Source organism: Neophocaena asiaeorientalis, unplaced genomic scaffold, assembly GCF_003031525.2.
Source record: "Neophocaena asiaeorientalis asiaeorientalis breed wild unplaced genomic scaffold, Neophocaena_asiaeorientalis_V1.1 scaffold357, whole genome shotgun sequence".
Taxonomy (NCBI): domain Eukaryota; kingdom Metazoa; phylum Chordata; class Mammalia; order Artiodactyla; family Phocoenidae; genus Neophocaena; species Neophocaena asiaeorientalis.
The window spans coordinates 81,434-94,737 of record NW_020173270.1 but is presented as its reverse complement, the minus strand read 5'-3'; the positions used below and the strand labels follow the sequence as shown (position 1 = coordinate 94,737).

The window sequence follows — 13,304 nt, the reverse complement described above, 5'->3', positions numbered from 1 at the left end:
TTCCCACAGTGGGAACAAACTGCATGCCCAGACCCCCAGCGGACACACGCGGTTTGGTTTGCAGCTGGCGTTAAGGGATGTGACAGCGGTGTTTGTAACGCGAGCACTTTCTTTTTCTACTTCACTGGAGCACAATAAATGGCTGTAAAGTCATCTGAGGACTCAGGGCTGCTCTGTCACAGAGGCTGTGTGGCTCTAGCACACGCATAAGTGGCCTCGCTCGGATATACCCCATCTCCCACACACACATCTGCACAGGCACACACACTCACATGCACCCTAAGGTACACACACAGAGCTCACAGAGCTCGCTGGACCCAGGATGGGCTCCCCCCCCCGCTCCTGACTCACACACAAAATCCACATGCACGCACACTTCGTGTGTATGGTGTACACACGCTCTCTACAGCCTTAGTGCACATACTCTTTCACACACAGATACACATGCAGTACACACTCCTACGTCAAGGCACATAAAAACATAAACCCTCACACAGGTACACAATACACACACACACACACACACACACACAGGCTCAGCACTCATGTACCTTCCCTGGGGGCCTGTGGGTTGCGTTGAGGCCAAGTGCTGGAACGGGCTAGATGGGATGTAAATCACAGTTCTGCAGCTTGCCAGCTAGGTGACCTTGGGCAAGTCACTTCCCTTCCCTAGGCCTGTTTTCACATTAGGAAAATGAGGACATGGAACCTTGTGGGGTCACAGGGAGCTTAAATGAAATGACGCCTCCAGACAGGGGATGACATTTGGTACTGACCATGAGAATGGACAACCAGCCAGGTCCTGGAGGCCCCTGTGGGCAGGGAGAACCCTTTAGCCCTGAAGTAGACTGTGGGAAGGTGGGAGGGGACAGGGCAGTGGGGAAAGATGGGCACTTTGGAAAGATGTGCCCACTTTGGATGGGCACAGTGGAGGCACTTTGGCAATAGCCCTTTACCAACTGGCACAGAGAGTTAAGTAGCTGACTGCAGGGCGCAGCTGGCCCAGGTGCCTGGCCTGCCAGCCCAGAATCCCAGAAGTCTGGACAAGGTCCCAACCTCCCCACATTTCAGAGGGGACCCTGCTCTCCCGGTGATGTGGGCCCCAGCTAACCTGCCCAGAAGCTATCAAATGCCAGGGTTCCAACGAGAGGATGCGGCCATGCTGGGGGCACAGCGGTCTTCTCCCCTTCCCTCCCCAGGGCAGGGGGCGAGGCTGGAATGTGGGGACCTGCAGAGACAGACATCAGAAGACCCGCTCACACAGACGTACACGGCCCCTGGGGCCTCATAAACTGGATTCCAGGCGCTCTTGGCCTGGCTACCCTAAGTCCTGCTACCCAAAGTCCTGCTACCATGGGGCCAGCTCGGGGAAGCTATGCTGAGGAGGATCCATGCCTGGCCTAGGGCCCTGCCTTCTTGGGTAAACAGCACCATATTAGCACTTGGTCTGTAAGACTGGGGTGGGCGGGCCCTGGTTGGCAGGAGCCCCCTTTCCCTGGACCCCAGAGGGCATCCCCCACCCCCACCCCCCCGCCACCTGGCCACCACTCTGCCTGTGTCCGCTGGGTCCTGCCTCGGCCAGGGGACCCCACCTGGGGCCTTGGAGGGGGAGGTGGGAACACCAAGGAGGGGTATGTCAGGGTAGAGAGGGCCCTGGGGGACACATGCCAGACTCAGTGGCTGGGCCTGGTGGCCAGGGCTTCTGGCCTGGTCAGCATCTTCTCAGCCGTTCATATCCCCCGCTGCCCTGGTGGGTCTGAGTCTGTTCGAACTGTGCCAGTAATCATGATAGGTGCCTCCATCCTCAGCGTGGCCCTGGAAGGAAGGTTCCATCATCCTTCCCACTGTACCAATGAGGAAGCCAAAGCACAAGTCACTTGCTGCCCAGGCTCACGAGGCCAGGTGGAGGAGATGGACCTGCCCCACACTGCCAAAGTGTCAGGCTCTCCACACCACGAGACCATCTGGGGTCTCACCATCGGCCTTGTTAAGGTGTGTTTTTTCCAATACCACCAAGCAATTAACTCAGTTCTGACACTCTCTACCTGGAGAAAGCGTCAGATCCCACTGGATAAGGGTTCTGTCCAAGACTGCCCCTCCCCCACTTAAGCTGCCAATCACAAGTGCAGGTTGTTTACCAGTGCTTTTGAGCAACCAGCTGGAGATCGGGGCCCCCCCCACCCCCTCCTCAGATTTGGTTAATTTACTAGAGTGGCTCACAGAGCTCGGAGAAACATTTTACTTATTACATCACTGGTTTATTATAAAAGGATATAACTCGGGAGGAGCCAGATGGAAGAAATGCCTAGGGCAAGGTATGAGGAAGGAGGGTGGAGCTTCCATGCCCTCTCCAAGTGTCCCAGCACCTCCCTGGGTTCACCAAGGGCGGAAGCTCACCAAATCTTGTCCTCATAGCGTGCTTCATCTGTAGGTCCCTTCCCCTTCCTGAAGGTTGGTGGGTGTGGCTGACTGAGTTCCTACTCTGCATCCTGCCCCTTCCTGAGACTATCTAGGGCCCAACTCTAAGTCACTTCATTAGCATAATCTCACCTGTGATCAAAAGGGGCTCTTTATGGATGACAAAAAGTACTCCAGTTGCTCAGGAAATTCCAAGGGTTTTAGAAGCTTCCTGCCAGGAGCCACGGACAAAGCCCAAGCATTTCTTCTTACACCCTACACGTGCATCTGGCTCCACCTCCAGCTTTCCAAGAGGCTCATCACGACCCTAGGACAAGGGTCCCTTACTCTTCTCCAGTGCTCCCCACTGCCCCCCACCCCCCAGGAAGCCAGGAGCTGTTCCCTTAGCCTGGACCCTGGACTCAGGAGGAAGTAAGACGCTGGGCTGTGAAGCCAGGCCTCCTGGGTTCAAGGCCCCAGCTGTGCAGTCTTCTGGCTGTGGGACCTTTGGCCGGTGACCTCCTGTCTCCTCATCTGCGAGCATCTTCCTTCCTCATTCCTTCCTCAGGGCGGCTGTCGCGACATGGGGGCAAGGCAGGCAAACCTGACATTGGCCTCTGGCCCAGTGTGGCCCCTGAGCCTTAGCTCCTTCAGGCTGTCCCCCAGGAAGCCTTCTCTGACTGCTCCCCCCCCAATCCTCACCCTGGGCTCTGCTGGCCCCGGTTTCTGCTGTGACTGTAAACATCAGACATAAACATGTAAACGCCTGGCCAGATGTCTGTGGGTTCATCCCTGTCCCCTGAGCCCAGCACTGCCCTGGTTTCACCTTGAATGCTTGTAGAGTGGATAAAACGGACGGTTTGAAGGGCTGACCCCTTCCAATGGCCCACCAGGCCACCTCTGAATGCCTCAGTCTCCCCCGTTCCCTCGTTGAGCCCCTGGGTCTGACCCAGAGCCCAGGAAACCAGAGAGCTGGGAGTTTCGCGTTGGCTGCTTTATTTAAGGGCTGGTGACCAACAGCTATCCCCAACCCAGCCCCTCCCTCCTCTACAAAAGTGGCCAAACGTGAAAACAGGCCGCCCTGCCAGGGGGCCTGTGGGGCTGTGGCTCGAATCCCAGGCCACACACCTTGGAAGGCAGGGAAGGAGGATGAGCAGTTGGTCCAGTTCAAATGGACAAGTGCTGGTGAGGTGGGGTAAGACGCTGGAGAGTCCCGAGGCAGCCTCTGCTGGGCTTGCCCTCACCTACAATGTCAGGACACAGGTCCCTGGAGGAGCCAGGGCCCCAAAGCCAGGGGCCAGGTGCCAGAGGAGGGAGTAAGTCAAAGGCTTTTGGAGCCAAGGGAGGCAGTTCAGGCCCCTGGGGCCCAGCAACCCTTCAACTCTACCCCATGCCCACGAGGACACCCCCACAGTCACACCTGCAGCCACACCCACTCACACCCATGCCCACACTCACTCCACACACACACACACACAGGGCTGCAGAGGCCCTGGACCCACACCCTGGACCCTGGAATGTCTCTAGATTGGTACCCAGCGGGTGAGGCTGCCAAGGGAGTGGGTCCTCTGCGCTGCTACTGATTGGCTGCCTCGCAGGCATCTATCCAATCGCTGTACACGTCCACTGGTTCCGACAGATCTGAGCCGCTGAGGTCAAGGGCAACTGGTAGCACTGGACCCCTTTCCTATACATACTTCTGTTGTTCACGCTACTGTTAGCCAGACCCTCGCCCTGAAGCCTGTCACCCCATGTAAGTCAGCACGTGGCACTGGTTCCTCTCGGTGGCCACACCACCAGGGCACGCAGCAGGGCTGGGTGCCCTTGAGCAGCCCACTCTGGGCAGAGCAGCCCTGATGCCCCGCCCCCGCCCCCTGGGAAAAGCCCAGGTTCCCAAGGATACAAGTGATGGGCGTCTGGAATTCTTCCAGGCACACGGTACAAGAGATGACTCCGGTGTTGCGGGCCCGGTCCCTGGAACAGGAGGAGATGCGGGGACTTAGTGAACGAAAGGGCCTGTGTCTGTGGGTGACAATCCCCCTAACCAGGAGGGCTGGGGACAGAATGGAAGACAGTGGGGGTTGGGGGAAGCCACCTCCCAACCGAGGAAGGAGAGGGCCGGCCCCGTGAGGCAGGATCCTGGGCCCCGCTCACATTTTCACGTCACAAGACTTCTCGTGGTTGCAGAAGGGGCAGGTGAACTGGGTCTCTAGGGTGCCTGTCATCTTCTTCTTGGGGGGTGGCTTCCGTTTTGACTTTCTGCGCCCCATGTCTGCAGGAGGGCAAACCTGTGGGAGGATGGGGGCAGAAGTCAGCAACTCGTGGGACCCACGCGTCCTTCTGGCTTGACGCTGTAGGAAGCGGTCATCCCCACCCCGCCCTACCTCCCCGATTCTGGCATCATTCTTCCGTGACAGCAGAGGTCAGCAGCCTGCCAGAAAAAGACCAGAGTTTCACTTATACTTAAGACCACTCTCTATGCAATATCCTTGTTCTTAACTAAGGGTGCTTCCAATTCACTGAGTAAACAGAAGTAGTCAGACCACATCCACAATCCACAAGTCCCCAGGACCACCCACTCGACCTTCTCTCCTTTGCTATGGAAGAACGTCCACACTCCCCACAAAAACAATTTGCTACCTTGTGCCTTGGATCCCACCATCACATTTTCTCTCTCTACTGGATCATTAACAAACACACTTGTTAGGACCTCTCCCATCATTAAAAACCACCCCTTCGTTCTCTGTGAGCTTTTCTAGCAGAGCTGTCTGCGTTCCCTCCTACCCTCTCTCCACAGCCCCTTCCATGCTGTCCACCCCAAGGGGCAGTCCTCACTCCTCAGGGTACTGGACACACCGGTTCCTCCTCCCACCATTCTCACAGGGCTCTCCCACCCTCTTGCAGTCTCTGCAACCCCATCCTCACCCCATCAATTCGCTAATGATGGTGAGTCCACAAGCTCAGTCTTTGGACCCCTCCCCTCTCCATCTCCATTCATTTCCATGGAGATCTCACCCAGCGTCAGGGCTTCAAATGCCTCCTCTACACCGATGTCTTCTCTGAACTGCAGGCTCCCCTGGCCACCTGCCTCAGCCACACTCCTACCCGGTGCTACCAAACGTTTAAACAGAACCTGTCCAAAACCGAGCTCCGAACACCTCAATGTGTTGTCCCACAGGCAGCAAGTCCATCTTTCCAAAAACCTTAGACTCATCCTCAATTCCTTTCGCCCTCTCTCACACCCCTTATCCCATCCTGACCCTACTGTTCTACCTTTAAAAGACATCCAGCATCTGACCACTTCTCACCACTCCCAGGGCCAGCTCCGTGGTCTGAGTCTTGAGTCCCAGTCATCTCTGGCCTGTATTATCACAAAAGCATCCTCACTGGTCTCCCTGCATCTCTAACTCTGCCCAGCACCCTCCAAATGGGAATTCCTCGAGGGCAGGGATTTCTGTCTTTTCTTTGTATCCCCAGCGCCTAGAACAGCTCGTGGCACAGAGCTGGCTCTCAACAGAGATTTACTGAATGAATGAATGACCAATGCCAAGCCTACAGTAAACCACAGCACTGCTGCAACCAAGGCAGGCAAGGTATCTGCTTTTGTGCAACTGATATTCTAGTGGAGGAAGACAGACCCTTCAGCTAACTAATAAGGGAGATAATTTCCAATATAGGTAAGTGCTATGAGGTTAATGAAACAGGGCTGAGTGAACGCTTCTGGGACGGGGCTACTTAAGGGTGGAGCTGGAAGAACCCTTGGGTAAGAGTCATTTAAGCTGAGGCCTGAATAAGAGAAGGCGACCATGCATGGTAGTCCAGGCAGAGGGAATAACAACTGCAAAGGCTCCAAGGCAGAAGAAGCTTTTCTTGAGAAAGAGAAAGAAGACTGGTACAGCTGAAGCCCAGCGAGTAACGGGGAGATGGGTGTGAGATGCAACAGGAGAGCAGCGGCCAGACCCTACAAGACCCAGTAGGCTTTAGTAAGCCGGAGCCAGTTCTGCAGCCCAGGCTCTCACCTTCGGGGGTACAGGGGTAGTGTTCTGTTGAATTTTTCCCCCCAAAGCCTGGCCCTGGTTACCACCCACACCAGAATCACCTGGGGGTGCTCAAAAAATGCAGATTTCTGAACCTAACCCCCAGATCTCCCGGCATTAGAATGTCAGTTCTTCGGGTTCGGGTGGGAGCATGATTTGCCCACTGCTGAACCCCAGCACGCACAGTTCCTGGTATGCATTAAGAGCTCAATAACTGTTGAATATAAACAAGTCTCCTGAATCAGAAGCTACAGGTGGGCCCCAGAATCTCATTCTCCCTGGTGACTACAGCACCCGCCAACCACACTCCAGAAAAGGGAGTCTGGCCTGCACGTAAAACTCCAGGGGCCTCGGACTGTACTTCTGTGGCGATCTAAGTCCAAAGCGCGCCAAGGTGGGGGCTGGAAAAGGGCTCAGCCACCGACTCTGCCGGGACTCAAGAGGAGGCCGGTGGGCCGTCCTTCCAGGCTCACCGAGGCTTCGGCGTCGCCTCCCGCCGGCCGCCGGTAGAAGCCAGGCCTCCGAACAGCGGGCTGGGACCCGCTGGGACCCGGGAGAGTCAAGTTCCCCGATGGGCCGCCCCCCAAGCCCTGGGCCCTGGGCCCCTCCTCCCAGTCAGCGCCCCGGAGTCGCAGAGCGCCCAGTCCCACCCGTCCCCAAAGCCCGCCCGCGCGATCCTTCACCTGCACTCGCCAACGATCTTCGCGACAGCCTCGTTCACCCGGGAGACAGTGACTTCCAGCTCCCGGCGGAAGCGGAAATCCCTCCTCTCCCCTTCAGTTTCACTCACCCGAGGCCGGGACCTCCCAGCGAGTAAGCCCCGCCTCCTCCAGTGTCTGTGTGCGCACGCACAGAGGGTAAGTCTTCTCTCTGTACTCTCATTCCGGGCCCGGAGGCGGGATCGCCGTGCGCGTGCGCGAGGGCTGGACCGCATTTCACAGTTGGTGCACAAGTAGCCGCTACTTCTAGTGAGCTTCCTCGGTGGCAGTTCCCGCGTTTCAGGAGCGGTGGACCGGGCCATAGCAGCACTGGAAAGGCAGCCTCTCCCATGGCTGCGGCATCTTCACGTGCCTTCTCTCCCACTTCAAGCCCCAGCTCCTCGCCGCTCACCTGGGTCTCCCCTATGTCGGGCACGTTCAGATATCTCAGTGCTAAGAAACGGCAGATACCAGTATGGCTGAATCAGAGTTAACGGGGGAAGCTTGTAAGAAGCTCTTCTCAAACTTTAACAAGAACCTGTGGATCTTACTATAATTCAGGTTCTGGTTCATTAGGTCAGAAGTGGGGCCTGGAAGTCTGACTTTCTAACTAGGTCCCCAGTGCCATACGTGCTGTTGGTCTGCAGGACCACACTTCGAGTGCCGAAGTTATAATACGTGAGTTTGGACAGGCAGGTAGGGGCTGGGGGAGGGGAAAACAAAGCTCCACAATTCCCACGATGTAGTGAAGAGGCTGGACAGAAATATAAAGGATCAGTTGCTACACTGTTCAGCGCAGCAGAAGCGGGTGTGTGGATCTCAGAGCATGTGATGGTGGAGGGGGCTGCCAAACTAGTACGAGAGGTTAGAGAAGGCTTCCCTGGGAGGCCGATGCTCAGCATGGAATCCAAAGCCTGAGTGGAAGTCACACAGACAGAAGTAGCACCTATAGAACTTAAGAGGGAGTGAAGGAGAGAGGAGTGTCAAGGGTGGAGACCCTGGGCGCTGCCTCTTACTCAGATGAGGAAGGCTCAAGAGAGATAATTCGGAGGAGTGGTCAAGGGTTGTGTTAGGCTGTGATTAGTCTGAGACAAGCAAGAGGGGCTCTGGAAGGGGCCTTTGGAAGAGAAGCCAGGAGCTCAGGAGAAGGATCTGGATGTGATTTTGAGAGTCATCTGCATATGGAGGTTATTTAAAGTCTTGGGGCCAGAGGAGGTCACATGGTTTCAGGGGTAAGGGGCAAAGTGTAGCAAAAGAAGAGGGCTAAGAAGGACACCAGGGCTCTCCAGCCTTAGAGGTTAGGAGGAGAAGCCAGCAAGAGACTGGGCAGAGCAGTGAGGTAGGAGGAGGAAGACGTGGGCTGCCCTCTCCCAGAAGCCTCCAGAGGCAGGTATTTCAAGACGAGAGTGATCAGCTGTGTCACATGTGGCTGCGAGTTTGAGTAAGATGAGGAAAGAGAATTGACTGTTGACTTTGGCAAGTGTTTGGTCCCTGGCAATCTTGATAAGAGCTCTTTCATTGGAGCGATTAGGAAAATAACTTGTCAAGAGATCTATCGATGTATTTCCAATAGACCTATCTCCAAGAAGTCCTCTAGAGGGCAGTGTTACTCTCAGAACTGCCAAGCTTAACCCTTGGCAGTGCCTCTCTGGAGGACCCCTTCTCCGTGCTTGTACAAACCTGGATACACACAGGAAGGGATCATACCATACATGTTACCTTGCAACTTGCTATTTCCACTTAGTGGTCAATACACATACAGATAATTGTTGTGTGACCGCCGTAGTCATGATTGCCAGGTTCACAGGTTTTCTGTGTCTTTTCTTTCCCTTTTCCTTTCTTCTCTATCTCCCTTTCCTTCCTTCTCTCTCTCCCTTTCCTTCCTTCCTTCCTTCCTTCCTTCCTTCCTTTCTCTCCTCTTTCTTTCTCTGTCTCTCCTTCCCTCCCTCACTTTCTTCCTCCCTCCCTTCCTTCACATCTTTATTGAGATATAATTGACAGACAATAAACGGCACGTTTTGACATATACATACACCTGTGAAACCATCACCACAATCATGATAGTGACTGTTTCCATCCCCCCAAGAAGTTTCCTTATGTCTCTTTGTAGTCAATCCCTACCCCACCCTCAGCCCTTGACACCAACTAATCTGTTTTCAGTTTCTACAGCTTTGTGTTTTTGAGGAAGTCCCATAAACAGAATCATACAAAACATAGCCTTTTGAATTTGGCTTCTTCTACTCAGCTCAGTACGTTTGCGACGTGTCCATTTTTCTTTTGGCCACACTGCTTGTGGGATCTTAGTTCCCCATCAGGGATTGAACCCATGTCCTCGGAAAGCGTGGAGTCCTAACCACCGGACCACCAAGGAATTCCCTATGTCCATGTTGTGTTTATCAGTAGTTGTTCCTTTTTATCATTGAGTTGTATTCCGTTGTATGGATGGACACAGTTTGTTTATCCTTTCACCTACTGATGGACATTTGGGTTGTTTCCATTTTGGGATGATTAGGAATAAAGCTACTATGTACTGTCTCATTGAGATCTTTGGGTGGATGTTCGTTTTCCACTGTATTTTTTTAATTTAATTTTTATTTTAATTTGGAGGGTAGTTGATTTACTCTACTGTATTTTATTTCTACACTAAAACATGTGATTCCTCTGGAATTCATTTTTGTATACGGTCTGAAGTAGGGTTCAGGTTGTGTTTTGTTCTGGGCTAACCGACAAGGCAGATAACATCTTTCCTGGGAAGTTGTAATGTCACCTTAACCTACATCACGTTCTCATGTGTTCTTGAATTTGTTTCCGGATTCCCTCTGGACGTTTTCCCGGAGCCAGGGTCATGCTGTTTTGATGGCAGTGCGTTTTGCTGTTTGGCAAGGCGGCTTTCTCACCTTGCTATTCACGAGTCTTGGCCTTGGAGGCTGTTGAGAGGGTGGATGTGGCCTGACTCTCCATTGACAACCTCCTGGCTGAGTGAGGGTGCCAGTGCCAGGCCCAGCACCTGGTGTGAGGAGGGGAGTGGGGAGATGATAGTATCCATGATGGTTGAATCAGATGCAGTTGCTCAGGAAAAGCGGGAAGAGATGAGACTCTGTGACTGGTCTCCAGGAATTCTGCCATCTTATTTCCTGTAATTTACAAGGCACCTTTTTTTTTTAAACATCTTTATTGGAGTGTAATTGCTTTACAGTGTTGTGTTAGTTTCTGCAGTATAACAAAGTGAATCAGCTATATGCATGCGTATATCCAAATATCCCCTCCCTCTTGTGACTCCCCCCCACCCTCCTTATCCCACCCCTCTAGATGGTCGCAAAGCACCGAGCTGATCTCCCTGTGCTATGAAGCTGCTTCCCACTAGCTATCTATTTTACACTTGGTAGTGTATATATGTCAATGCTACTCTCTCACTTCGTCCCAGCTTAGCCTTCCCCCTCCCCATGTCCTCAAGTCCATTCTCTACTGACTTTCTGACTTCACTCTGTATGACAGACTCTAGGTCCATCCACCTCACTACAATTAACTCAATTTCATTTCTTTTTGTGGCTGAGTAATATTCCATTATATATATGTGCCACATCTTCTTTATCCATTCATCTATCGATGGACACTTAGGTTGCTTCCTACAAGGAATCTTTCTACCCATGGCCGTGTGCTGATTGACATTGTCCCCTGAGCTGGAAGGAAGCCCTCTAGGAGGGCGTGTGTCTATCCTGCCTTATTCCTTTGGGTGCTCCTTGAGTTGGCACAGGACTTGGTCCTTGGTGCTTGGTAGACATGCTTGGCCATTGTGGAGGAGGGGGGCCAATCCCCCTCCCTGCCACTAGTTGCCTGTGTCAGCTTGGATGTGTCACTTCTCCTTTCCACCCTCTGGGCCCTGTGAATTGGGATGTTGGGCTAATTCCACACTCTGGGCCCTGCAAACAGGGACACTGGGCTGACTTCTGATTCAGACCCCTGCCGGCTTGGAGCCTCTGAGTCAGTGGGAAGAGGCAGGGTGGCTGTGAGCTGCCTTGACTGTCGTGGTTAAGATTGAGGGTCTGAGGCTTCCTGGATATGACCTTGGGCACTGACTTAATCTGTTGAGCTTCTGTCCTCTGAGAAGCCAGGATGATGCTGGCCCTTTCCTCCTGGGTCAGGATTAGAAGGGATGGAGGGTTAATTTGGCATAGAGCTTGGTGGGTGGTAATGTCAGCTGGAAAGAACTCAGGGCTGGCATTCTGGTAAGACAGCTTTGCTTAATTTTTTTTTTTTTTTTGCAGTACGCGGGCCTCTCACTGTTGTGGCCTCTCCCGTTGTGGAGCACAGGCTGCGGACGCGCAGCCTCAGCGGCCATGGCCCACGGGCCCAGCCGCTCCGCGGCATGTGGGATCTTCCCGGACCGGGGCACGAACCCGTGTCCCCTGCATCGGCAGGCGGACTCCCAACCACTGTGCCACCAGGAAAGCCCCAGCTTTGCCTCATTTTAATAGTAACACGTTACCTTGTAACAAATTCAGCAGTGATGACTGCTACAAAGTAGCAAACAGAAGGTGCCACTTCCATCAAGTCCCTTTCCCCAGAGAGGTGAGGCAAGGGATGCTCATGACACACGTTCAGGCTTTGCAGGTATTCTTTTATTGACTATTTGGCAGTGACCAAAGGATGCTTGATTCAGGAGACAGCTGCACCCCTAGCAACCTCACTTATTTTACCCAGGGTGCTATTTCATTCTATTTAGGTGGGCTGGCAGCTGGACCCAAACAGTTGGGTCCCTGGCCCCGTAGCAGCTGAAGTGGCCGTTGAGGGCAGGCCAAGAGAGCAGTTCCTGTGACGGGCTGGCTCAGGCTGTTTGTGGTGGGTGTTAGTCAACTCAGAAGCCCAGAGGGGAACTGGGTTTCTCTGCAGCTTTCAGTTCAGGGGTGAGCATTCTCCTTTCAGCATTCCTCGGCAGGAACAGGCCCTGAAATAATTCTGCTTCTGGAAGTTTTCCTCCGTACGTACTTGCACAGATGTGCAAAAGTATGGGTCCAGGTGTGTCCACTGCAGCTCTGTTGGTAAGAGGGAGAGACTGGAAAAGATTGGTTTATCCTACAAGCGTATGTGCATATGTAGGAAGTGAATGTGTGGGTCATTTATGGTAGCATTGTTTGAGGATAGCAATCCAGGCGACCCTCAGTAGATGGCTGTTTAGATAGACAGTTGGGGACTGGCACACAGCGGGGCCTCTGTAGCTGCAGAAAGAAGCTCCCCCAGAGGGCTGATGGGCAGATGTCCAGGTACAACAGGCAGAAACAGCAAATTGAAGAAGAGAACCTTTGGGGGTGCAGGAAATGCTTTTATCTTGATTGTGATGGTGGGTTTGTGGGTGTGTGCCTTTGTCAAAACTTACTGAACTGCGGACTTTCAAAATGTGTCAATTAGACCACAATGAAGTTGGTTTGAAAAAGAAAACAAAACCAACACCAAAAAAGCAAGGTGCAGATCAGTGGGAAAGGGGAGGAAAAAACCTTTCAGGTTTGCTTTCATTTGCGCACCGAAATCCTGCAAGGAAGCCCAAGGCATTTACAAAAAGCTATTTCCTTTCTGGAAAGGTGGAGGGACAGATGGGAAGGGGGTGAGAGATATTTTACCTTTCTACGGTTTAGATTTTCGAACCATATGAATAGCACCGATTCCACAGTGAAATGAACAAAAATGAATGTTCTGATATGAACAGTCCACTTGTGGTTAAATAGACCCCCCCCCCAACCCCAGAAGAAAAAAAAAAGAACCTCCCTGTCAGTCCAGTGGTTGAGACTCCGTGCTTGCACTGTGAGGGGCATGGGTTCGATCCCTGGGAACTAAGATCCCGCCAAAAAAAAAAAAACAAAAGGAAAAAAGAACTGTGCATACATTGTGATGCTTTGTGTGAAAAAAGGAGGATGTTTTTATTATGGAAGGAAAGAGCGTGATGATGGCTGTCCCTAAGAAGGTGAGCATGGGGGAGGAAGGCTTGCTTCACGTTGGACCCTTCTTTGTGTTTGGTCTTTACTTAAAATCGCATCCATGTATGAGGCCAGTTGGTTATGGATGAGGCTTAGAGATGGAGACGCAGGCCAGCAAGTGGGGGAGCCCAGACCCTTTCAAACCCAGGTGATGCATCTGGCCAGTGAGGTGAGGAAAGGGATGCTCATGATACACGTTCAGC

At 53.1% G+C, this 13,304-nt stretch overlaps 1 protein-coding gene across 3 annotated transcripts; it reads right to left on the bottom strand.

The window, feature by feature from the left end:
• Positions 1-2,236: 2,236 nt before the first annotated feature.
• ELOF1 (elongation factor 1) lies at positions 2,237-7,250 on the bottom strand. 3 transcript variants are annotated; one of them, XM_024745672.1, is made up of 5 exons: positions 7,118-7,250; positions 4,552-4,685; positions 4,301-4,371; positions 3,933-4,038; positions 2,237-2,970 (listed from the first exon to the last, which is right to left on the bottom strand). In XM_024745672.1, the coding sequence occupies exons 2-4, from the start codon at positions 4,665-4,667 to the stop codon at positions 3,974-3,976; spliced, it is 252 nt and encodes an 83-aa protein (XP_024601440.1). In that variant the 5' UTR covers positions 4,668-4,685; positions 7,118-7,250; the 3' UTR covers positions 2,237-2,970; positions 3,933-3,973. The 3 variants fall into 3 exon arrangements, with proteins under 3 accessions (XP_024601440.1, XP_024601438.1, XP_024601439.1); XM_024745670.1 differs by lacking the exon at positions 2,237-2,970 and having other exon boundaries at positions 3,377-4,038; XM_024745671.1 differs by lacking the exons at positions 2,237-2,970; positions 7,118-7,250 and adding an exon at positions 4,782-4,832 and having other exon boundaries at positions 3,377-4,038.
• Positions 7,251-13,304: the final 6,054 nt, after the last annotated feature.